We start from the raw sequence: 27528 nt of genomic DNA on the forward strand, positions 1-27528 counted from the left end.
GAGAACTACACTATTAACAACATAATATGTATATATAGTATATACACTGTTGTGATCGTTGCGCTAGTCACCTCATAGTAACTAGGAATGTTTGGAGAACAAGGACATCTATCGTCAAATGAAAGAGTTCGGTAAACTACTGCTTAATATTTAGATAGTCGTAATAATAAGAAAAGCGACATCTAGCGTCAAATACAAAAACAACTAAGTAAACACGTTATACTTGAGATTAAATAGATGTCGCTCATGCTTCAGAGAATTGGCTCGGAAATATTTGACCAATCACAATTTAGAAATCTTATGACTAGCTGTGACGTCGCGTTGCGCGGCGCGTCTATTTTCGTCTCTGGATTGTGATTCGTGGATTGTAAATTGTAATGGTTAGCAGACATTTTGTTTTACGAAGGCAACGCAAGCAAATATTTATTATAGACAGTGCAAAAAATGCCATTAAATGCAATTGGATGGACATCCGAAGAAAATATTGCTCTCATTGAATTGGTGAAGCCTCATACTTTTCTCTACAATCTTCTTGACCCGTCACGTAAAAATATTTTGGCTCGAGTATCAACTTGGCAAGAAATAGCTCAAGCATTATTAAAACCAGGTAAGGTCAACCGATTGGTCCAACTTGTGCTGCATTACACAACTGCAAGGAAATTTGAATTGTAGTGTATTCAGAAATTAGAATTTAAAAATAAACATTAGATTGCAGTTATCTATTGTGTTCTTAGACCAGATACTTATAAATTACTACATGTTTATATAATTTTGAGAACGTAGCAGGATTTAAGAAGAAAAATGCATTGGACATGACGTTTCCGTATAACAATATGTTGCTATTGCCTTCTCTTCAGCTGACAATCACTTAATCTAAACAATAAGGCAATTCTTCTTTTACTTTCTTGCAATTGTAACATTCATATTAGTATATACTTATTGTATGGTTATGGCGTTTCCACTAAAAACGTTTTTAAAACATTTCCAGTTGAAGAGTGCAAAAAGCGGTGGCGCGGTCTTCGAGATAGCTATATGAGGTGTAAACGTTTGGGTACAATGCATAAAACAAAAACAAATATAAATGAAAAACTGCAATTCCTTGATTCATTGCCAATTGATGGGACTCCTAGTGATTCCGAGGGGAGATTTGAGGAAGTGAACATTGATGACATAAATGATGCATCAGAGATATGTACGGAACAGCAAGTTATTACAGACAATCAAGAATATTATGAGGTATTCACATAATTTACTACTAAAGATTATATTTTTCACAAACTTAATAAGCATATTGGTTTTAAATAGATAAGAAACATTCCATTATAAATTTTAAAAAAATCTGTAATTTCCAGATCACACTTGTGGATGGGCCGAAACATGAAGATTCTAAAAATTTAATTAAAATTCTTCCAAAAACAGAAATGAAATTCCAACAAATATTGAATTCAGAGGAGCCTCCTCGAAAAATAGGAAGAAAGAATTCTGGTAGAAAAAAATCTATGCCAATGCCTAGAAACTTAACACCTGTTAAAATTTTACCAAAACCAATAATAACAAGCCAGCCTAAATTAGTAAGATATATTGAAGAACCAAAAACACCAGAACAGAGATCTCAAGTTATAGATAAGCTTATAGAGAAAATTTTCAAAGAAAATACAAATGAAATTGATGTATTCTTTAAGAGTATGGCAGCTAGTGTTAAAAAATTACAACCAAATTTAATACCTAAGGTTAAGATGGAAGTGTGCAATGTGATAGCTAAGTATGAAATGCAAAGTTTTGAAAAAAATGTGCAGAACAATTGACAACAATATGTGTATGTACATAAAATGTTAAAACTGTGACTATTTTAATATGTTTATTATAAAAGTGAGATTTAGAAATGATACTTAGTGTCTGAAATAGTGAAACTGACCTACTATATGTCAAAAATTTATTGGATTCTGACATGAGAGCAATCCTTTGCACTTAGTCTCATTTCTGAATCTCACCTTTATCTCTTGGTGTTAATCCAAGAGTTAAAGGTCTATCAATATTAAATAGAGTAATGCCAAACATACACCATGAACTAAACTAAAATGGCCTTATTATGTAATATAAACTAATATATTACTATGCCTGTTGTCATAGTCATGTCATTTCAGTTGATAAATCTTTATTCTTATGGTTTATATAAAATTTACATAGTTTAAGTTCATTCTAAATCTGAGAAAAGTACAGAGTCAAGACTTAACGCTAAGCAATCATACTCATACTCAGCACTAAGTCTCGACTCTAAAGCTTGTCCTAATGGTTGACTCGACCTTTAAGTTTGAAAGCTAGTATGTAGTTGGTAGCTATACTGGCTTAGCTAAATAAGGTTAGGTGTATCAAAGGTAGGTTTTCAGATTCAGAGTTGGCTTTAAAGTAAATACTGATATGATTTTGGAAGTCACTAGTTTTGATATATATTGTATATAATATTATGGTCAGTCCTTGGAGGTTACCTATAAAATAAATTGTTAGATATTTTTGCTTAGGTTATTTTTACCAAAAACAGGCCTTGATAATTTTTGTAAATATTAAAATGTTTATTGTATTAATGTTAATAGAGATCCATTTATTGTTAAAATTATAGTTGTAGCATTCTGCAACTATGACTTATATATGTTAGTAAAATGGCTAGAAAAATAAAGTTAAACTGAATTTTGATAGTCTTGGCTTTTTGTTTACAATCAACCTATAGTAGTAGTACATATATATATATAATCTTCCTTTTAATTAATGACTACACAATATAGTGATGTTGAATTTGATAGTCAACATAATACTGTGATATAGGCATTAATAGTTATTGATACTTTTAGAAGTTCTAAAAACCTAAATAGTTTTGAATCACCACATATCGGAAGAGCTTTTTTGTTTTTTGTCTGACAATTGAATAAAAAATTTCATGTAGGCTTATCAAAAATGTTGCCTGGATAACTGGATGTTGTTACAACTTTGAATTGAATCAGATTTTGTTGTCTCGAGAAAGAGACATTTATAGATATGTATATAATATATGTATATATTATACAGCAGACAAGCGTTGCTGTGGCTAAGGTTTTTGTTATATTACATATTAGCAAACTATTCAAGGGAAACGGTAGGAGAACACCAGTCATGGGGACCACCATGCTTTTTTGGTGGTTATGCCATTAAATTGTAGCTTATGTGAAACGTTGGTACTTTCAACACAGCGCCATCTGTTAGAATTGTGACTATGAAATAATAAACAAATATTTTGCCATAAAATAATATTGAGATGTAAGCTATCCTATCTTTTAACTTGGATCCAAACTACACACGGTGTGCAAATTTGATTGATATCGGTTCGGTAGTTTAGGGAGTCCATAGCGGACAAACAACGTGACACGTAATTTATATATATTAAGATAACTAATTATTTTTTGTCAAATTTGGTATGAATTACAGCATACGTCTAACGATCTAAAACATAAGCTATTCTGCGCAGGTCAAAGGAAGCCTCATTCGCAGTAAGATATGACCCGTCTAGACTACTTACGCGCTCCGGTGCACCTACTACAATTTCCTGACTAAAGTTTACATCAAAACATGACCGATTTAGTCAGCTGCGGGAGAGAATTTTTGAGAATTAAATATTTAAAAAAACAACGGATCAGAAAATTTATACAGGATCAACCATTCCGCATATTTTTCTAACCCTAGTTTTTTCAAAAGTCTATTTCGCTTCGAATCGACTATTTTTGGTGTTTCCTACCTCACCTTAAACAAATCCACAAGACTGAATATAGCTATACAAGTTATATCGAACTTAAATATTTCGCACATACCCTGAGGCGTTAGCCATGAAATATATTTAGACATAAAAATTTCAAACGAGTTGCATTTTTATAATTCTGATCGAGTACACGTCCATATTGAGGTCGTATATCAACGCAACGCATATTATCTATTACGCTAAAAACCTAAATAGAATATTGTTTCCGTTTTATGTTCCCAATTTTTTACTTACTAATATTTCAATAACAAAGTAAATTATTTCGCTTGCTGGTAAAATAACGCTTCAGTTTTATAATTACAAAAAACTCATGTGTGCAATTCACATGTGGTAGAAGTGAAACCATCAAAAACAAAGTTTTTATAATGAATAATATGTAAATAATACTTTTTTCACTAACTAAATGTAGGACTATGTTAAATTTTTATTTATAAGTTTAATATCAATATCAATCTTTAATTTGATAAAAACTAAAATAATGGAAGTTTGAAATTCGATGATTATTACTTATTTAATTTTTTGCACATCTATGTTTTTTTATTCAGAAAATGATCAAATACACGCCAATTTAAAGTTTATACACTGCACAATTCTTCCCATCTCATTCTCTCCCACGCTAAATCCTACGAATTTATGCGTCTGTCTCTTTTTACTGTCGCTTTTTCCGTTGCATCCGGTTTGAAATCACAACGATTCTATAGAAGTTTCACTTCAATAATTTCAGTATACGTAGAATATAAAGGTTCTCAAAAACCAAGAAAATTGTACTCTTAATAACCATACGTAACGGAACGTGTTCAGTAAAGACAAAGAAAAATATTTCTTAATGTTTGATAAACGCCGATGCCGAATGCCGATAACTTTCGATGCAGCATTAATCTTGCAGCCGAAATTGTTCAAGATTAATCCTGCATAAGACCAGAGAGCATAAAATCGTTTGGTTTTGAGAAACAATACATCGCCAAAGCTTGTACTAATGTATGAGGGCGCTAAAGTATTCCACCCTAACACAAGTGTCTGGATTGAATGGAAGCTAGCATATTATGCGGAATACGTGTCTCAGTTAACAAGGTCCTTTGCGACTACAGGTGTATAACTAGTGAAAGCTAAGTAAGGCACAATGGAGAAATGCATTACTTATGAAGGACCGTATTAATTATACCGTTCTCCATTATCTGGGTTTATTACGATTTATGCGGTGGTTTGACTTTATAAAAATGAAAGCATTTTAATTAATACTATCGAAAATTCAAGTTACTTTATTCGGCTATGGGCCCTTAATTCTTAATGTTATTAATGGCTTCACCACAATAGGGTCAGATGGACAAGGGGAACAACTCAATAAACCTATCTGCGAGATTAAAGATAAATCCTATTGGGACATAAATAAAATTACGCGGCTCTAAAATGTTTCATTTACAAGAAATATACGCACATTAGAAATATTTTTGTTAAGAAATACTACGTGATTATTTTACCATCTTAGTATATGTCACCGTAAAATTGTAAAAACCGTTAGATTGTAATCTATCTCGCGAGATTGTAAACTGTCGAAAGATTGTCAACTCAACATTCTGCTTGCAATTTAACGTATTATTATTCGGTAGTTATATGAAATTGTTGGGAAGTAAAATTAATCTGTAATTGACCAAAGAAGTTTGAATGATAACTAAGTTAGTGTAGTACAATCTACCGAATACCGATAACCGATAGATTACAATCTAACGGTTTTTACAATTTTACGTTAACATATATATAAATTACGTGTCACGTTGTTTGTCCGCTATGGACTCCTAAACTACCGAACCGATATCAATCAAATTTGCACACCGTGTGCAGTTTGATCTAACTTAGGGGTAGCGTTTTTATCGTCGGGTAATCTCCACGAACGAGCGATTATTCCGCCAGCGTATCGTCGCGATTCGAATCACATCGTATCCGCAACGACTCGTAACGGAATCGCCGCGTTTCTTTGACGACACGTTGTGCTCTTATTTTAAGGGAGGGCAAAACTTGCTGAGTTTCTTGCCCGTTCTTCTCAGAACAAGGCCTCCTGGTAGTTTTGCGAACGGATGGCGTAGTCCTGCTCTTACGTAAATTTTGTAAACGTTGTTGACATTCATAAGCATGCTCTAAGAAGCATCTAAATTGAATAAACGTATTTTGATTTTGATTTTGTTCAGTGTTCATTTAGAGTTCAGTGGTGCCAGACGAGACCGAAATAAGTAGTGTCTAAATCAGTCAATAAAATAATTATTTACTATGGATGTATTGTTTTTATTGATGTATGGTCACGCACGTCGCGAGCTCTCTGCGAGAGCGCCACGTTACGTGGCGAGCGCGCGACGTGCGCGTCGCCAGTAGCGACAGGCTCGCAGCGATATTATGACGTTTCGCGCGCACTCAACCACCCGTCGCATCGCCGCGTTAATATCGCCGTGTGGAGACACGTTCTATGATATTGTATAGAAATGCGTGGCAGGACGATTGTATCGTCGCGATTCTCTCGCTTGTGGAGACGGCCCCTTAAAAGATAGGATAGCTTACATCTCAATTTATACCCGCAATATTATTTTATTGCAAAATATTTGTTTATTATTTAATAGTCACAATTCTAACAGATGGCGCTGTGTTGAAAGTACCAACGTTTCACATAAGCTACAATTTAATAGCATAACCACCAATAAAGCGTGGTGGTCCCCATGACTGGTGTTCTCCTACCGTTTCCCTTGAATAGTTTACTATTATGTAATATAACAAAAACCTTAGCCACAGCAACGCTTGGCCGGTCTGCTAGTAAGTATATAAATATAGGTACAAATAAATACAGCATCAAGCTAATTACGGCTTTAATAACGCAATGTTATGTTGATATGTTATTATTTAGAACTTATGAACGTTTACCTTGTAGAGAATCTAGACCACGACATATTAATTAGGTTAAGGATACCATTGTAATTATAAACGTATGCAAAGCGTATCTATGACAAATGACACGGTACGGGTTGTCACGTGTGACTTATATATAATTAGGTGAATGTTTAATAATTTCTACTCAGCATCCAGTTTAGTCTCGCGAATACATTTCAAAATTTCATCATAAAATCAGATTACCCTAATCCAAATAATTATAGAAAATCTGAAGAAGACGAGAAAAAGACTTCGTATTATGCCGTTAATCAACACGTCCAAATATTCACACCAAAAAACCTTATTTACATTTGTTTCATTTTATATTCCACAAACATGGAATCATTAACTAGAAATAGATGCTTTTGTTTTAACTATGGCGTAAGTAGAGGGGAAAAATTATTTAACAAATAATTTTCGCAGTATTTATTACAACGTACATTTAGGTTCGACGGGAGTAAAATTAGTAAAACCAGCCTGTATGCGTTTTCTTTTTAAATGTTTATATAATATATAAAATAAATAAGTTACCTGTGTACTAATGAATCGCCTGCTCCCAGATCTGCTGAGAGTACCACCTCTCACGTTGCTGTCGGAAAGTTCAACTTCAGCACCACCATCTGCAGCACGACGGCGTGACAGCTCACATAATTCTGCTATAGGTTGCACCTGGGTAATAATAAATAATGCAAGATTATTGATATAGCTTACAATTTACCAATAATTTCGCATTTTGATTGTTAGTAGTTAAATTTCTTTTTTTAAAATAACGTATAATATTATCTAAATTTTCATATTAAATGAAACTTCTCCGAAATGGCTCGACCGAATTTCGTAAAATTTTGTGTGCACATCGGTTATGTCGGCGAATCAGGCAATATCTTTAATCTCCCTTAATGTTACGGGTGGACCAAACTTTACCTTTACAACTAACCATTTTCTAGACATTTTTTTTTTTGTTTTTATTTGTTTATGATACAGCATACAATCAACCACTATGTTTTATTATAGTAGATAGTTTTTTTTATTGAACTAAAAAAATGTTTCTTAGAATTAATATACATGGCAAAACAACGTTTGCCGGGTCAGCTAGTACTAATCTAAAAGTCTCGAAATCAAGGCAAAAAAGAGCCTCGGTTTTATTTTCTACGTTTACGTTTTATCATGGGCCATCATGCATGTGTTAGAAACGTAAAACTTACGGCAAGCAGTAAGATTCAATATAGTACGGTGAAAACCATTAAATATTATTAAAAAAAGGAAGTTTCTCCATGATTGCGTTATGTAATAAAATCAGAGTTTTGAAATAACTACATTTTTTAATTATATGGTATGATAGAAAAGTTTATGTTTCGTTAAATTAACGTAAGTCATTAAAATCAGTCACGGGTATTTGCGTTACATTAAGAATGAGAACTTCTTTAATGTACTGTTATTTTTCGTAACGGTGTATAGCTCTCAGAACTTTAATTTGCTTGAAACAATACATAACGTTTATCACATAAGTTTAACTAGGTAAAAATATTGTTAAATCATTCTTACCTTTACAGTAACGAAATCCTGACTGCTTTTAATAAGATCAATAACTTCCTCTCTGTTTTTACCCTCAACGTTTACCCCGTTTACTTCTAAAAGCCTGTCACCAGGCATCAGTCCTGTTTCACTTGAACCAGGATATGAACCTGGTTCAGCAAGGATCACTGCTTTGTATGTTAATTTACTGGTCATTAAATTTCCATTGCATTTATTATCACCGTTCACCATAGCACTGTTAGTGCCTGTCAAATCTTTCATGTCGCCGATAAAAATTCTTTCTTGGATCACTGCCCTTCGAAGGCTGAATCCAAAGTCATTTCTTGGAGCTTTCTGACGCTGTATCGTCAAAACTCTAGGTTTAGGCAAGTGCAATGGAGTTATTGTAGGTAATGGTAAATAAACATCGTCGAATGTACTAGTCCTGGACCATCTGTGAAATCCTTGTGATTCCCCGACAGGGGAAGTAGAAAACGGTGGTGTGGCGAACGAGGAGTTTGTGGTGTCGGTAAGGGAATCGGCACTAGGCGACGTAGAAGTTACGCCAAGGTAGCTATTACCATTACCATTTGTCTTAGGTGCTTCATCGATATCTTGTTTCGTTATAGCTGAATTTGCATTATTTTTATAATTTTTGAATTGGGTTTCAACAGGGCTATGGATTACTTTTTTGGTAAAGTTTTGAATCAGTTGCATATCGTCACTTGATGATGTGCTCTTAGAGGGTGGGATACCATAAGAAATAAGTTCATTTTGCTGCGTATTTCGTGCCAAAACATTCGAATCTTGACCATTCGAGAAATCTACGGTATCTGAATTATGGACATTACTTTCTTGGGAATTCGAGCTAGTGTTGCTTAAGCGTGGACCTTTGAGTATGCCTCGTTTTGGTGGGCGTGGTGGTACAGGAGGTAAATTCGGGGCTTGACGTGGGCTGATATTAGCATTGTTTGGATTATTCAACGAATTTAAGGAGGTCTCTGAACTATCTGACTGCAGGACTCCATCTTTTTTGTGCCAAGTGTGAGTGGTGGGGTAAATGGGCGATAAATGATTATTTTCATCACTAAGGTTCGAATTTGAACCAGAGGTATTGATTATTGGGTAATTGGAATAATTTGAATCCTGTTCGAGATGTGCGAAAAGAGAAGCCGTATAATCAGCAGTGATTCCAGAGGGCAGCTTCTCCTTCTCTTTACGACGGCCTCGGAGTTTCAAAGACCTTCGAACCTGAAACAAACGATGAACTTTGTAAGGATTGATTACTGAATATGCGAGGATAAAACTAATATATTGGCTAAACTTTACATTTAGTGGTCGTAACTAGTCAAACATGCCTGAAAAATTACTTTTTAATCTAACTATAGATATCATAGACATTACAACAGGTTATACAGTTTTTGTTTCTCTGTGACGAAACATCTAGTTTCTGCTATCGCAAAAACTTGCATATCGAGTATCAATTAATGGAGACTGCAATGCAGTTAATGAAAGTGTACACATAAATAATCGAAACTCGTTTTCTTAAACGAATATATGAATGGTTACTTATAATGTAAACAGAGGAACAATGCTGTAATAGTATGCAATGTTGTTTATGAAACGATGATCAAATTGTGACATAATCTCAATTATTCTACAAAATATGACATAATTTCTGATATTTGAAAATATTGTTTACGATGACAACATTCACTGTAAATATTGGGCAACACACCAATGTCCCGAGAGTCACTCCAATTAATTTCAGGCCTTTTCGTTCAACTTTAACCAAATTTTCCATAACTGAGCATCAAACACTAACGGCACACGACCACCGACCTACTTGTCTCACTCTAGAACCACGTCTTGATGCCAAGAAACTCATGAAGCACAATTTGTTGATATAAACAAAATAGTTGAGAAAATAAACACTGTAATGCGATTGTATAATAAATTACAGCGGATACGAACATAAAATAAATCAATGACGCAAAAAGATATTATAACACATATAGTAAATATAGTCTAGTCGACAAGTTGAAAATGGAACAAAATAGAGATACTACTCTTAAAATTATGTGCGATAGCTCATTGGATCCGGAATGACGTCTAGAAAAATGTGCTAAAAGCGTGTATTAGCACATAAAAAATTGCAAAAGTTATAGACCATTAAAGATGAAAAAATAATGGCATTTAGTTTTTTGCCAATATTTAATAAACTATTAATATTTAAGAAATTTCAAATAAAGATTCTGAAAGAGGAGGAAATTTCTAATAAAAAACTCCTGACTCCCAGAACTCTAGCTCCATTATTTATAATGTTAATTTAACGCTGAAAATAGGTCTGCGGGTGACATTTTTAGGATTCGCGCGTGGCGTCAAAAGCGACTACGGCACATTAATTAATTTATTTAAGGTATTGAATATTTTTTTTTAAATTTGACAAAATTATGGTGTGTTCTGAACACTATAATTAATTTATTCCCGTTGAAAATTTTACTTAAAGTTAATTTTTCAACAAGTTAAATAATTGTTAACTAACGAAATTTTCTCGAACGACCGTCTTAATTGTAAGTGAAAAAAAATGTTTAAATAATGGTCGTAAAAATATTCCGCTTCGTAGAGCCTTTCTTACATACATACTTAACAAGATCGTGCCATAAAAGTTAAAAAAATATTTATACTTTGTTTATAACAATTTTTTTACTTAAACAAAAACTTAAAAATCCATGTAATGATGTTAAAAAAAATTTTTTTTTTCTAAATCATCATATAATCGTTTTTTTATTAATACAAGATATTTATTGATTTGCAAAAAAAAAATTCCCGCCATTTGTTGATAAATTTTTTTTAAACAAATTGATTAAATCAATATTTTTTAAAAAAAATTTAACACAACTTTATTACATTAAAAATTTTATGATTTTTAAAAAAAATTTTTTTCCTTAATAACAATTTTTAATTGTTTATAATTGTTTTTTTTTTTAATTTTCTATTGTTTAAATAATTAGTTAAGAAAATTTTTTTTTCCTAAAAATCATAATTGACAGTCTTCTATAAAGTAACAGAATTTTTTTTTTTTAATCAACAATTCTATTGTTTATTAACTTACCAATTTGTTATAAACAAATATTCAACTTTTGTTTATTTTTTTTCTAAAACTTCTAAAATTAACAAAAACAACCATATATATAACAAAGTATAGAAAAATTTTTTTTGTAAATTTTTTGATTATCATGAATATTACTTTTATTTAAAATTAAAAAAAAAAATTTTCTATACTTTGTTATATATGGTTGTTTTTGTTAATTTTAGAAGTTTTAGAAAAAAAATAAACAAAAGTTGAATATTTGTTTATAACAAATTGGTAAGTTAATAAACAATAGAATTGATGATTAAAAAAAAAATTTTTTTTCTGTTACTTTATAGAGGACTGTCAATTATGATTTGTAGAAAAAAAAATTTCTTAACTAATTATTTAAACAATAGAAAATTAAAAAAAACGATTATAAACAATTAAAAATTGTTATTAAGGAAAAAAATTTTTTTTAAAAATCATAAAATTTTTAATGTAATAAAGTTGTGTTAAATTTTTTTTAAAAAATATTGATTTAATCAATTTGTTTAAAAAAAATTTATCAACAAATGGCGGGAATTTTTTTTTTTTGCAAATCAATAAATATCTTGTATTAATAAAAAAACGATTATATGATGATTTAGAAAAAAAAAAATTTTTTAACATCATTACATAGATTTTTAAGTTTTTGTTTAAGTAAAAAAATTGTTATAAACAAAGTATAAATATTTTTTTAACTTTTATGGCACGATCTTGTTAAGTATGTATGTAAGAAAGGCTCTACGAAGCGAAATATTTTTACGACCATTATTTAAAAAATTTTTTTCACTTACAATTAAGACGGTCGTTCGAGAAAATTTCGTTAGTTAACAATTATTTAACTTGTTGAAAAATTAACTTTAAGTAAAATTTTCAACGGGAATAAATTAATTATAGTGTTCAGAACACACCATAATTTTGTCAAATTTAAAAAAAAATATTCAATACCTTAAATAAATTAATTAATGTGCCGTAGTCGCTTTTGACGCCACGCGCGAATCCTAAAAATGTCACCCGCAGACCTATTTTCAGCGTTAAATTAACATTATAAATAATGGAGCTAGAGTTCTGGGAGTCAGGAGTTTTTTATTAGAAATTTCCTCCTCTTTCAGAATCTTTATTTGAAATTTCTTAAATATTAATAGTTTATTAAATATTGGCAATAAACTAAATGCCATTATTTTTTCATCTTTAATGGTCTATAGCTTTTGCTATTTTTTATGTGCTAATACATGCTTTTAGCACATTTTTCTAGACGTCATTCCGGATCCAATGAGCTATCGCACATAATTTTAAGAGTAGTATCTCTATTTTGTTCCATTTTCAACTTGTCGACTAGACTAATATATTATAATTTAGCGTGATGCTTGATGAATTGAATATTCTGAATAGGATTGTAATTCAAATATTTTATGTACTGTGTATAACTTTTAATTAAGTGATAAAGGTCACAAATCTTACTTAAACACAAGCAATTAAGTATGAAACTAAAGTTCAAGATACTAATGCTATTATGGGGAGTTAAGCTACAAACTAAAGCTTTGTATTTCAAAACATTTGAGCTAAACCGAAGCCTTCTATATCCGGAAAGGGCAATACAGTGACAGTATTCAAGGCTACATATGACTTGAGATAAGGTCCAAATTATTAACCTTAAATGAAACGTCACTTAATATGATTTATTAGCCTTAACGCTATAATGGCGTATGAAGAAATGTTTGACGTAGTAGCCATGGAATATCAGTTTTATCCTAAGATTTTAGTTTGCGTGATTTAAACAATCATAAAAAATATTCAGAATTAATCTGATAATAATGTATGACTTATATTTATCTCGTAATAATCATTCATTGATTATAGAAGATAAGGCATTTCATTAACATCGGTAGCTATGATGTAGATAGATAAAATAGTAATCAAATAGATAACGAGGCTAATGTCAAATTCAAACTTTCTAACTTTATGTTAGTATAAATATGTGTTATCCAAGCAAAATTCATATTGCCATTAGTAACTGTCTGATATAAATGATATCCTAACCTATTGTATCCAGATATTTAGGAACAAGTAAGGTTTGTATCTTCATTTATATTAAAAATCTATTCCGCTTACAAACAAAGTGGTTGTTAAAACCAATAATAACTAGAAAATCACTGACTTCTCTCTAATTAATATTGGCTTTTATTGTTAGAAACTTACCTCCTCCAATCTTAGAGGCTCCTCAAGCCCGGCCGCTATTCGCTCCCGCTTTTCCCTTTCTTTTCTCTCCTTCTTCTCCCTTTTCCTTCTTTCTTTTTCTCCATCCCTTTCCTCATAGCCACCGGAGTCACCGCTTGCCAAAACGGTCGACTTCTTTATGAAGTTAAACATTATGGAATGTACCTGTAACAGGAAAAATATTTAATTTTATAATCGTTTATAATGTCTACGTAAAAATACATAAAAACTTATGTTTTACACATTAAAACTGTTTATGACAAATCATAACATAGTAGGTTTATTGCGCCGGTAGACATTAATTATTCACAAAGCATCCGTTTTCATTTTGTCCCCGAGCAAGAACAATTAATTTCGCTAACCTATTTTTGAAAACAATAAATGTTAAAACATTGCTTTAAACTCTTGTATTTATTACTATTTTAATATACTGTATTTTCTTTTACGAAACATAATGTATGTGACCAGCACTTTATATTTAAATTAAACTTCACTGTGGGGTATGACATAGAGTTGTGACTGCTGTAAAACTAACAAAGTATATATAATGTAATAAATTCGCATGGAAATCCATATAAGAAGTTTGACAAGATTAGAATTGCTAAAGAACTACACTCAATTTGAAACCTTAGCCAAAGTAACAGATTTAAGGCATGTTTAGGGTTTTTAATATAATTTATTTGTTGTGTCTGAAGTACGGGGATTTTAAGTTATATATACTAATATTATAAAGACGAAAGATATGTACATGTGATTGTAACGAATTGGCTCAAAAAGTACTGGACCGATTATAAAAATTATTTCACCATTTGCCATTGCCACCAATGCTACATTATCACTGATTAATATAGGCTTTTAATTCCAAGAAAAAAATAAGGATCCCTTCTAAAACTACAATAATGTTACCCAAGGTGTAAAAAAAATGCCTATAAAATATATTTCATGGCATGCGCTGCGAAAACTACTGATGTTAGAACAAAAAAATATTCCACAATATTAAAGAACATATCATTATCTACAAAAAATGTTGAAAAAAGATGTCTACCCGTGCGATGCCGGGACGGGTCGCTTGTATATATAGTAAAACTCGACACTTCAGCGGTTAAAAACCATCTTTGCTCCTACTATATTAAGAATATTCTACGTAATAGGTACACAAAGATTATAGAGCTCTTGAATGTACTTTGTTTTTCATTATTCAGCGGACACGCTGTCCACGTCCAATGACAATAAACATACCGTTACTTGCTGGAAAGTATATATACCTATATACTTCCATCAAAACTAACTGTCCTCTACAATAATAGTTCGATCTATACAACCGGTTTCATGCAAATCTCGGCAAACTATGCCTACTGATTTCGATTTCGTCATCGACTAAATCAAGGATCCCCTTCAAGTAAACGTTGAGTACAATACGCTTTATAGAACACGAAACGCCGTATTTGGCAGCATTTCTTCGGAACAATGTGCCATTTTTTGCAACGGACAGCCTCTTGATGGCACGCTTCATATTGGCAAACGTCCAAAAAAATTGCTATTAACTTTTTATTTTGAAAAGGACTCTGTAATAAATTACCTCAACAATAAAACGACAAAAACAAGTTTTCGGAATACGAATTTCAAAAAAATTACGGAATGCAATTTGATGATATTTCATCACTCGATTACTTTTAACACGCTTTATATTAGCTTCACCTGTATGTATGTATGTAACCGACTCCTTCGGACTCGATTTTGACCCACTTTAAACGGACAGATTTTATTCAAATTTTGCGCACCTATCAAAGATCGATGACAATGCAATAATCCGAAAAAAAATAAAATTTTAACTAAAAAATAAATAATAAATAATAGTTAAAAAAAACTAAAAAACACGCTTTTAAAGCACATCAAACTTTTCAAACATCAACATCACTTTTTAGTTTGATGTGCTTTAAAAGCGTGTTTTTTAGTTCTTTAACTATTATTTATTACTTTTACAGCCCATCTTGTTCAATCCTTATGTGCCTGTTACATATTATTTCCAAAGCTATTATAATAATCCAGTGGCGCTACAACTCTAAAAGGGTGCCTTAGACTGAGTTTCTTCGATCATTTTTATTTTATAGTCAAGTGATCAGCCTTACAGACAAAATATATCATCGATTTAATGAATTGAGTAATGCCGGTTTCCTCACGATTTTAGGTTTGGTTCACATCCGTGATTCGAACACACGACAGTGATAAGGGTCGCACGCTTAAGGCACTACGCCTACACTGCATACCAAAGTTTATGAAACTAAATGTTTAATCTTGATAGTTAGATAGTCTTTAGTTTACGTGAAGTTTTATACTTAAATCTTTTTAACCCGTAACCCGACACAATTTTGTAATAAGCCGTTGGGAATATTGCAAATAACTTCGCGGTAATAAGGCAACATTTACTGAGACTTAATGTTAGAATACATTTACTATTCTAAGGGCTTAATCGCTTGTTATCTATCGACTTGATGTGACAGTCTCGCGCTTAACACAACTGTAACGTCGTGTTTTGTTATGAAACTAATACTTTTGCGTTAAAGTTAAATTCATACGAGTCGTGTGATAATACGGTCAGTGGGCATCGACCTGAATACTTAGAGTTCCAGACTTGACGACGCCTGCCGCATTATGAGCAAGTTCAACGAAAGCACGAAATTTTTTCCAAAGTGTTTCCTTATTTTTTTACTGTCATCTTAGATTTATTATTTAGTGATGTGATAACTTATTTTCGTACTTAGTTCTGTGGTTAAAAGCTGTATTAAACACTGTTCTTTCTTAACGATTAGAATTATTTATACTTAATTTACTATTCCAAAGACTAATAACATTTTCGTGTAATCATTATGTTATAAATAATTATGAATCTCCGACTTATGCAAAAATCTGACCTTTTGCACATTGAACAGACGTATAAATTTAATATTACAACATCGATGCATCATAAGTATTTTCCAATTCATATGTATTGTATTACAAATTTATTAGTAATATATTATAAAAAAATAAAAAAAATAAAATATGTTTATTATGGAACGTAAGATACATGTATCACTTATTCCACGTCATTAAATTTGAAGGCATCCCTACTCATCGGCAAAGAAGACAGAGGGTGTAGGCCGAGAGAAAAAGCCGGCGTAAAAAACTCTCGGTACTCTTTTAAAACAGCAAATCATCAAACAACACTTATTTATAACAAATATCGCAAATTAATTAGAAGTAGCCTGTCTAGCACTAGTCCCAGGCCCTTTTATCAATTAGATAATCGTTGACTTTATAGTAAGCCTTTTTACACAGCTTTTCTTTAATACATTTCTTAAATTTATTGAAAGGCAGTGATAAAAGAGCTTCTGGGATTTTATTAAAGAAGAGTATCCCTTTCCCCAAAAAAGAATTACTAACTTTAGATAGTCTAGTACGGGGAAATTGCAGCCTGCGTTTGTTCCGTGTATTAACATTGTGCGTATGTTCTATTCTAGTAAACTTATCACTATTTTTGTATACATACATAATATTTTCATAAATATATTGCGAGGGAAAGGTGAGTATATTAATTTCCTTGAATTTATCTCTAAGAGATTCCCTACATTTTAAATTATAGATTGCACGAATAGCCCTCTTCTGCAGGATGAAAATAGTTTCGACACAACACCAGATGACCTTTTAATTAAAACTAGTTGTCATAGCATTATACTGGGTTATCGTGTGTCGAGTATATTTCAATTATAGTTATGAATCTAATTAGTAATTCAGACGGATACAACCATATGTACAACGAAATGTATAAGATATTGACATTACCAACTCAACTTTTATGACATTGAAAGGGAATTTTAACAATTAAGCCAATCAGCGAAAATAAAAGGAGAATGGACTCAAACTTAAATCTAATTATAAGAGCTGTTAAATGATTTTTTTCTATTTGATTTTTAACAGTGCTGAAGCGGAGATCTGATGATGGTTGTGTTCATATATGTATTGGCCTCTTTGTTTAACAAATAAAGATGTAGTAGGTACTCCATCGCACTACAACTCTGCCTATAAGAACCATTTCAAAGCTGAACTAAATCGTTTTACACTTATTAAGATTGGTCTTCTAGACAGTTAAATACTTTTTTTAATAAATTGTCTCATCCCTGAGACATAATTGAACATTATGATCTAGCCTAACTAAATACAAATAAGTAATTATTAATAGGTGATTAAAAAGAGTGCCGGAGAGGTTATTGCCAGTTCTTCTCTTCCGTTATATGCCCTTGATTTGAGAACTGGCACTTAATGTAAAGTTAGAAGCATTTGTGTATATATACATTTCTTTTTTGTTTGACGTTCATAAGTGTACATTGTGTTACCTGTTATATAATTAAATGATTTTGACTTGACTTTGAATTTAAATCTAATCTAATTCCACATACAAAAGTGTCAAAAAACACTACTTAGAGTCTCTATTAAGAGGGAGACACTCTGTTCTTGAGTTCTATGTTCTTCACTTATCACTGTTTAGCACTTAAGACTAACGTGTACTTACACTGGCTTGACATGCGATTTTCGAAGACGATTGTAGATAAAGAAAGAGTTAAATTATACACAAATTGATATGACATGACCTAATAACTTAATCTCGATTGAAGGTCATACAGAACAGACACGTGTGAAGCCCTATATCCGAGGTTAATTGCATTAGTTAAGATTAAATCTTTCAAACAATTGCTCGCAGTTGGGGAGCTAAATCTAACTTTTACGCAAGAAATATTGATTGTAAATATTTGTCTTTACATAAATGTTGCGTAAATTAAATTTTGCCTATTCGACGCCCTTATTTCATTTAGCCATTTTTTCGCTGACGTTCATAAGTGTACATTATATTAAGATATTTCACTTTTAACAAAGTATCGTGCCTAAGAAATAACCAGCTAAGAATTGAAACGCATCTTAATTGACGTCCCTAAATGTATCCGACATTTTAGAGGAGTGGTCTTTTGAGCGACATACATGCACATAGCTTAAATAATCAATCAATTGATGTATGTATGTAACATACATATATTAATTTTTCTAAAGTAGGTATTTATATATCAACTACGATTTATATTCGAGCTGTGACTCATGTATGCCAAAAACTACATTCTGATTTCTGACGGAGTCATAGTTCGTGGTAAAGGTAATGATACTCTATAATATAATATGTAATGACGTTCTCATCATCTTCTTCAGTCATGCAGAAAACTGGTGGTAAGATTCAGTTTTATAACATCCGATAAATTCTATTAAATTAAACAACTTCGAAACGTTATACAATGAAACATTATATTTTTTTCTTTAATCTAGCAATAATCATAAAATATGAATGTCTAGTATGCATTGTCAAGCGACATTTTCTTTTCGTTTAAAATTATTTAAATTGACACAGACGCTCATTATAAAAATGAATGCAGGACAATTCTGACGTCAGAACGCCATCATGTGGAATGAAATGCGTCAATGCACTTTGTAATAATTGGGTTAAGAGCATTAACAGAGGATGTGTTCACGTTCCCATTAGTACAGTTATTAACAAAATAAGCTCTCGTAGGGTAATAATATTTACTTAAAATTCATTCCAATTTCCTATCATGATAAAAACCACTTAGAATACCTATAGGAGTGTATATAATGGCGCTTTTAATATGTGATAATTGATTGATATTTTGATTGAAAATAAACAATATTTAAATGTCTTCAGTCACCGTGACCACGCACGCTGTAAAGCACGCGAAACGTCGGATAAATTTAAAATTATGTCAAATAGTTGTAAATTTATAATAATACATAACTTCAATCCGGTCAAAATTGTGTTTTATTAAATGAATAAAAGTTATGTCAATCAAAGACAATACTAATATTTAAATATTTATTTATTTGGATGTTCATCACACGTATGTGGTGTGAATTGTAAAAAATATAAAATAAGTTAAATACAAAAAAAATATATAAACGCATATATATATACAATTTGTAGAAGATTAATTGACGGAAGGTATCAAATAAGAATGAGGACATAACAGATAACACATAATTTTTAACAAGCTCTAGAGCTCATATTTCTGTTTCTTGGTAATTTGTTTTTTTAATAGGCTATTCAACAATTCCAGCCTTTTGGTCTTGACACGCCGTCGAATTTTTGGATCTAACGAGGTTTTCCTTCACATACGAGCTAGTATTAAATGCGCACATAAACAGAAAGTCCATTAGCACACTCCTACGGCCTCAAAGATGAGAGTCGCATGCCGAAGCCACTAGGCCAACAATGCACTAAACATAGACAGTAAATAAGTCATAAAGCACTGGTTGTCAAGAAACACAAATACCTTTCCAAAGTGGTCTTTTTTGATAACATAAGATTATTATCCAGCTTTAAACGAATTAAAAATCGATTATCGCAAGCGATTGTTGAACTTAATCAATTATTTCAATTTAAAAATAGCCCGTGAGTCGTTTCTCGGTGTCGTGAAAAAACTACAACTCGTAATCGAATCTCATTATATTGGCCGGTTCTGTAATTTTATACTGTCGATTTCAAACTTACATAACTCTTTTTTATGTAATTACTTATTGCATAAATCAGATAATTAGAAGGCTAGGCTATCCTAGAAAAGGGTGAATTTCTATCTAGGTGACATCTAAATAGAGAAACGTTCGCGGGAAGAGAAAGAAGAAAGAAAGCCGTGGATAGAGAAATTTAAAAAAAGCTGGAGGAGGCCTTTTACCGTGAAGGGGTTTCGATAAATGGTACCGAAAGAAGTTAGTAAAAAGAAAAAAAATATAAAAATTTCAACTGATGAATTGTTAACAATTATAAAGATAGGGAATAATATTTAATATTATATTAGTAACAACTTGTATATAATTAATACATAATGAATTTGCATTTAAGTTAATTGTATCTTTCTGAGTTCAGGAGGATAGTTATTATTTATTCATCCATTCGCTCACAGCCACCTTAAACGTAATAAGTGTAATGGTAGCTGTACACACTCGGCGAGACACCCCGAGACAGGCCGAGGGCGAGAGTGTACAGTAGAGCTCTCGTCTCGCCTCGCTTCCTCGCAGTCGGTCTCGCCTCTCTCGGTCGCCTGTCGGTTTTTTGCGCACGAGTCAAAGGGTCTCGCGAGTAAAACGAGAGCGACCTGTACAGTGTACACACTCGTTCAATCACTTGCTCGATGACTGTGGTTGTGACAGGACGTATCGCACAATGTGGTCTAACGAACGCGAATTAGAGTTAGAGTTAAAGTACAAAATAAATGAATGACATATAAAAGGTAAAACATACATACAAGTAGCAATTTACAATTTTGGATAATATTAAAACTTTATGAACCTAATTACCTATTTCTGTTGCGGTGCATAGTAACCATCCACCATCTTCTTCTTCGCCATGGCTTCGTAATTTTTTTTTTATGGTAAACGTGAAGAAAATTATAATAACTTATTGCACAAAGACAAACAGCAGCAGCGGTTTCCACGTCCATTATTAACGGTGTTTTAAATACAAATAACGTAACGAGTGTGTACAGGCTGCGCTCTTCTCTCGGTCCTCTCGGTCGAGACTCTCGGCGAGAGGCTCTCGCCGAGTGTGTACAGCCACCATCACATGTCATTAACTCTCGGATATCTTTAGTATTTCAACGCGGTGCTTTTAACAATTAAGAAAGCCCATTCGAACGAAATAATAGAATTGGTAATCTTAACAAATCTACAGATTCGTAAAATATTTAAATAACAACGAGCCATGTTACGGCTCAGTCTAAACAGAAGCAAAGTGTGGAACAAAATCTCAATCGAAAAGTTCTAAGCCGGAGCAAACAATAGTCCCCCAATACGAGAACACAATAGTAAAGTAAGGCCACGCGCCACACAATAGGCTGGAATGCAACTCGACCTGCCTTAATTACCAAGTAAATTATCGCTGCTATGTTTGACAAGCTTGTGCAAAAACATCTTTCTACTCTCACTATTCTAGGCACGCCACCTTCCTTTACGGAAATAAGACGACATTTGCTCTAAATATATAACACAAATACCAGTGTGTCATATACTTGCAAATATGTATATCCAGATAGATTTTTTCGAACCAATACGACTTAGGAGAGAGCGTATTATTAAAGGTCGGCGACAAACTCACAAGCCCTCTGGCATTGAGTATCCATGGCCGTATCACATAACATCAGAAGAGCCTCATGTTTGTTTGCCCTCTGTTCTATAAAAAAAAATGAGATGAAACATATAAACCGAGCAGTGATGTCCTAGTAGCTTCAGCGTGCGACTCTCATCCCTGAGGTCCAGACCTAAGGATGTTGTAGCGCCACAATTTTTTTTCATATATAAAACTAAAACACGGACAACAAAATTTTAGGGCGAATACGAATCTGAAAAGACAGTTTATAAACTTAAACGTACACAAAGACCTGAATTTAATACAATTGTATTACACACAACGGCTATTCAGCGAAAGCGCAAAGAACAGTTATTTTCCCATATAAAATAATACCGGTTTAAAAACACGCAAATTCAAACATTTTCGCCATGACCTACTGTGCATATGCAAACACCAGACCAAAAATAATATAGGTACTATATAAAAAAAATATTTAACAAATTATAACTCGTGTTGAAAGATAAGAAAACCCACATACACGTAGTTATTTAAAATCGTGTTATAATAACCAGAGTCGTGACCTTAACATTGTGTTGACACAGTTGTAAGGTACACGTTTTGTTGTGAACGTACTCTTTATCCAATTCCTTTAGAGTTTAGACTATTGGTTTTAAGGTACTGAAAGCTTTTAACCTAGTTTCTAAGATTGTTTACTGTTAGAATGTTAAGAAAATTTTCTAAAATTAAATGCAAGTTGCTGACAAAGATAGTATAAAGAGTATTAGGATAAAACTGAGTTGATTTCCAGCTGAGTTTCATCATCGGACGTCAAGACAGAATACAACATACCATCCGTATCACCTCGACGTCCGTCGTTCCACAACTGGCAATTTCTGCCGCGCATCACTACTATGTGGAACCAGCTGCCCACTGAAGTATTTCCAAACCAATTCGACTTAAGGTCCTTCAAGATAAGAGCGTACAAATTTTTAAAAGGCCGGCAGCGCGCTTGCGAGCCTTCTGGGTGGGTACGGCGATATCTACTGTGCGTGCGTGCGTGCTGTTCTATTGACTTATTATTATTATATGTAAGGTGACCCATAAATAATCAACATCCGAGGCCCACTCAATTCGAATAGGATAGGAAGTAAATGTAAGCGATGCTTCAATGAAAGCAAAAAATACAATACCAATTAAAGCCGATACTCAAATGCTGAAACACTACCCACTTAATCACAACGTCATGCTCTTCACTAAAGACACTTAGTGAGTTCAATCACCTGATTACGCAACTTTGTTGATACATCTTCATTCATCGTAACGTGAAATGAGATCGAGGTAACCACAACCTGCTTGAAGAAACAATGAACTATAATTGTTGTTGATAGTTCCTTATTTATCTTGCGATTGGAAAGTTTTAATAGGATACGATGATAACGTATTTTAAATTGAGTGATATAAAAAAGTGTCTTTGTTGACTTCTCTATATGTTTCCTTAATAATTTTCTGTTATAGATAGGTAGGTGATCAGCTATGCCATAGACACGCCGGTCTTAGGATAACATTCAGAGACAAGACTGTCTTCTATATACGTACGTATATATTCAAATGTTTTTGATATCCGGCTCGAATCTAGGATAGATTAGTGACTATATTATTTTTATGTAAACGTTCAAGTGTTTTTAACTAATATTTAAAAAATACTTTTTAATCCAGTTTGGTTATTCAATTACTAACTCTGCAGTATTCCTGTCGTAGGTTTGTTTGCAACAAGCAATTTTTACCATTAATTCTAAACGACGACACAAAGAGTCAACCAATTCTTTATAGGCCGGCATCGGACTCGGGAGCCCACCGATACTTTCCATGGCCACCCATTTGCTCCCCGTTTGTTTGTTCTATGAAAAAAACTTAAATTGTTTCATAATAGAAATACCTTACATAAAAATATTATTTCACCAATGCGCCGTTCGTGAGATATATTAGGAAACATTTAATAATCGTATTGTTCGTACACAGTTGCAACATTTAGGAGCACGGAAATACCGCATTATTTTCTAAGCTATATAGGTGAACTAGATGATACATCATACAAACGATAGCGTGATTAAAAGTAACCTCGTACTCGGTCTGTATTTCTTCACTATTCGTTTCTGTACGATTTTGCGAAAATGGTACGATTAATGAACTAACGGTTTTCTAAGCGTTACACAGCATAACTTACAGTAGTCGGATAGATTTCCGGCGAAACAATATTTGAGGGTCCACCACCAACACAAAATCAGACAAGATTTTTTTTCCCCAATAAGTAGCTAATGTCGGTTAATATATCAATCTGTACCGGTCACATTTCCCGCGTTTGTCATGGCAGATGGATCAAAAGAGTCCTTACTTGGAATGGTCCAGTGAGAATAAAAAGGACAGGAAGCCCACCAGAAACCTGGGTATATGGAATGAAAGAGATAGCGGGGAAAGATTGAAAAAAGTAGCGAAGCTGAGTGAGACAAGTGGATGAATTTAAAGCAGGCCTTCATCGAGTCGGAGATGGCTAGTAGGTATTAAATAAAGTAATGCCATACTCGAATAAAGGTTATTTTTAGTATATTTATATATTGCCATTACTTCGTATACGTAATAAAGCTTATCACCAAAATATCTTCCAGCCCTTGATCGTGACTCAAGTTCGTAACACTGAACTCACAAATTACCATACAAATACTGGGTCTTGAATGCTCATCATTTATTCTAACCACAAGATATAACTGTAGCTCTCACACTATGTAGTCGTTGTTTTGAATTACAATAACTCTACGCATAAATAATTATAGTGGATTACTTTAGACAGAACGTAGTATTGACATGATTTTGCTCAGTAGGCATAGGAGAGGTCATTGACCTGAGGCTGATTATTACGTTTCAATCGAACTTAACAAACATAAAGGACCTCTTATGACGCTGCTATTGTAGATGGTCAGTCAATCTTATGATACCACTTGACGAGTTATTGAGCTATTTTAACAAATACTGAACATACTTTGTGGGTTACCCAGTACCTCTAGGTTCTCCAATTCTAAGCCGTCTTAATCAACCATAAGGTGTTGAAAACAGTTGACAACCGCAACAGACATAGAACTAAAACACCTATCAACGACTGACCAAAAATGTATAATTAGTTTAGAGTTGCTCGTTGGAGATGTCTCAAATCTGAGTGCTGCCGAGAAACCCCGATTAGCAGATGAAGCGACGCAAGTAGAACTGGATAGGCCATTCACTCCGAAGAGGTTCCAATTATATTCCCAAGCCGGCGCTTGATTGGAACCCGCAAGGTAAGCGAAAGCGCGGGCGTCCCAAGCAAACCTGGCAACGTACTGTTGCAGGTGAGGCAAAGAGAGCCGGAAAGACTTGCAAGGTGAAATGCGAAACTCAAGACCGAACACGATGGAGGCTCACTGTGGACGCCCCATCCAAAGATTATATGACATATAGTCACGTCAAGTAAATCCTATAAGCCATCCCTATTAATGTTTTAACGAGATAAATGTTTTTTTGGAAAAAACTTATTATATTACCTAAGTGATATTAGTAAATGAGATCTTCGGAGATACAAACATGAAACTTCTTATAAAAGGTCGCGTCTTTATCAAACATACAGTAAGACTGTCATATAATTGTCATAGTAAAATCTACGCTTTGTAGCATTAAGGATTGATGTTTTAGATACAGGATTCTTTTGTCCGTTAGGCTCATTTTTCTTTGAAATAAATTATAAACGAATAGGGTCGTAAATCCAACGCCGCAAATTACGTACTAAAGCTAGTGTACCTAAGTGCAATTGACATCTGTTGAGTATGACTATGATATCGAATATCGAGGAAGTTTGCAACTAAATCGTTCACTTCCGTATTTCAATATTAAGCTTGTAATACAATATATAAAATTCTCGTGTCGCGGTGTTTGTAATTAAACTCCTCCGAAATGGCTTGACCGATTTTCGTAAAATTTTGTGTGTACATATTGGTTAGGTCTGCGAATCGGACAACATCTATTTTTAATCCACCTAAATGTTAAGGGTGGCCTATCCCTATTTTTTTTTATCAGCATACAAAAATACATACAATCCTTAATTTTAACCCCTCTACGACCAACCCCTATTTTTTATTATAGTAGATAGTTATTTTTATTTAACTTAAGAAATGTTTTCTAGAAATAATATACATGGCAAAATGAAGTTTGCCGGGTCAGCTAGTATAATATAATAAAGAATAAAGTAATAACATATATATATTGATTGTTTTTAGACTTACTTGAGTATTACACAAATTAAACCTAACCACGACCTGAAAAGCCCGACACGATGAGTTATGTGAATAATACAAATTCGCAAGAACCGAAAATATTGTCCTGTACAGACGTCTCAATTACAAAAAAAATTAATTGAATCCACTTGAACACATTATATAAAGACGTATTAATTATTTTGTGTGAAGTGGAAAAAATAAAATACCATTTCACGAGCCACAACAAGACATTCGAGCTAGAATAAAAAAAAATAACGTTACTTACCTATTCATAACATTTTTCAATTCGTATAGTTATTTATTGTAAACTTTAAAAATACGGTTTTACATATATTTAGATATCCAATCCAAAGCCTTTATTTTTTAACTAATACAAGAGAACAAAATATAGATGTATATAAAAGAAAAAAGTTTAACAAGCACAGCTGTCCTCTTGTATAGCTTGCCTTTGTGGCACAAAGGCCTCCTCCCACTGTTTCCATTCCTTCCTATCCCTGGCAAGTCTTTGCCACAGAGGACCAGTGGCTTTTTTAAAGTCATCAGCCCACCGGGCACATGGTCTTCCTCTCTTTCGCTTGGTGTTGTAGCGAGGTGTCCATTGGGTGACTTTTTTCGACCATTTTGCTCTCTGGCCTCTGAGCAGGTGTCCTGTCCATCTCCATTTAAGCCTTTTGGCTCTGGTCATTCCATCTTCCCAGTTGGTGATCCTTCGGAGATCTACAGCTCTTTTCCTATCATTCCGTGTGTAACCTAGTGTGCTCCTTTCCATACTTCTCTGGCAAGTCACAAGCTTTTGACTTGTGACTTGCTTAGTGGTCCAAGTTTCGCAGCCGTACGTTAGGATAGGTAAGATGCAGGTGTTGAAGATGCTCCTTTTGATCCTAAGTGGGTACTCTTTATTCTTTAGGATGTGTTTTAGTGACCAGAATCTTTTCCAGGCATTTGAGGTTCTTCTCTCTATTTCCTGATGGGCTTGTTCTGTCATGGAGATGAGTTGTCCCAAGTATATGTAGGTTGTCACATATTCTAGGTTTTCGTTCTCTAGGATAATAGTATCTGCTGTTCTGTTTGTCATGGCTTTTGTTTTTGATTTGTTCATTGTTAAACCCACTTCTTTGCTTTTGGTTGCCAGTTCTTCGATCATAGTTTGTAGTGTTCCCGGGTTGTCAGTTATGAGCACAATGTCATCTGCAAATCTCAAATGGTTGATCCTTTCTCCATCTATGTTTATACCGCAATCTTCCCAGTGTAGGTTTCTGAAGACTTCTTCCAACACACTAGTAAAGAGCTTAGGCGAAAGAGGGTCTCCCTGTCTGACTCCTTTTTTGAGTGGGAATGATTCTCCCAGCATCTCCAGCTTCACCCTGGCCGAGCACTGGCTGTAGACATTTCCGATGAGTCTAATGTATTTCCCTTCAATGCCTTGGTTTTTTAGCGCTCTCCAAATGCATGCGTGCTCCAAAGAGTCGAAAGCTTTGCTGTAGTCGACAAAAGCCAGATACAGGGGATATCCATATTCCTGGCACTTTTC

At 33.2% G+C, this 27528-nt stretch overlaps 2 protein-coding genes across 2 annotated transcripts in view; one reads left to right on the forward strand and one right to left on the reverse strand.

Annotated features, from left to right (window-relative positions):
- The window catches only part of LOC125053797 (unconventional myosin-XVIIIa), a 170925-nt gene that overhangs the window by 134754 nt on the left and 8643 nt on the right, over window positions 1–27528 (reverse strand). The window contains exons 2-4 of the mRNA XM_047655363.1: window positions 13524–13706; window positions 8237–9457; window positions 7226–7363 (exon numbers count right to left, since the gene is read on the reverse strand). Coding sequence (XP_047511319.1) covers window positions 7226–7363; window positions 8237–9457; window positions 13524–13694 — 1530 coding nt within the window. The 5' untranslated portion in view covers window positions 13695–13706. The remainder of the gene's footprint in view (window positions 1–7225; window positions 7364–8236; window positions 9458–13523; window positions 13707–27528) is intronic.
- LOC125053799 lies at window positions 346–2693 on the forward strand. Its single transcript, XM_047655368.1, has 3 exons — window positions 346–607; window positions 989–1236; window positions 1353–2693. The coding sequence occupies exons 1-3, from the start codon at window positions 445–447 to the stop codon at window positions 1803–1805; spliced, it is 864 nt and encodes a 287-aa protein (XP_047511324.1). The 5' UTR covers window positions 346–444; the 3' UTR covers window positions 1806–2693.

This window comes from Pieris napi, chromosome 11 (genome assembly GCF_905475465.1).
Source record: "Pieris napi chromosome 11, ilPieNapi1.2, whole genome shotgun sequence".
In the NCBI taxonomy this organism is placed as follows: domain Eukaryota; kingdom Metazoa; phylum Arthropoda; class Insecta; order Lepidoptera; family Pieridae; genus Pieris; species Pieris napi.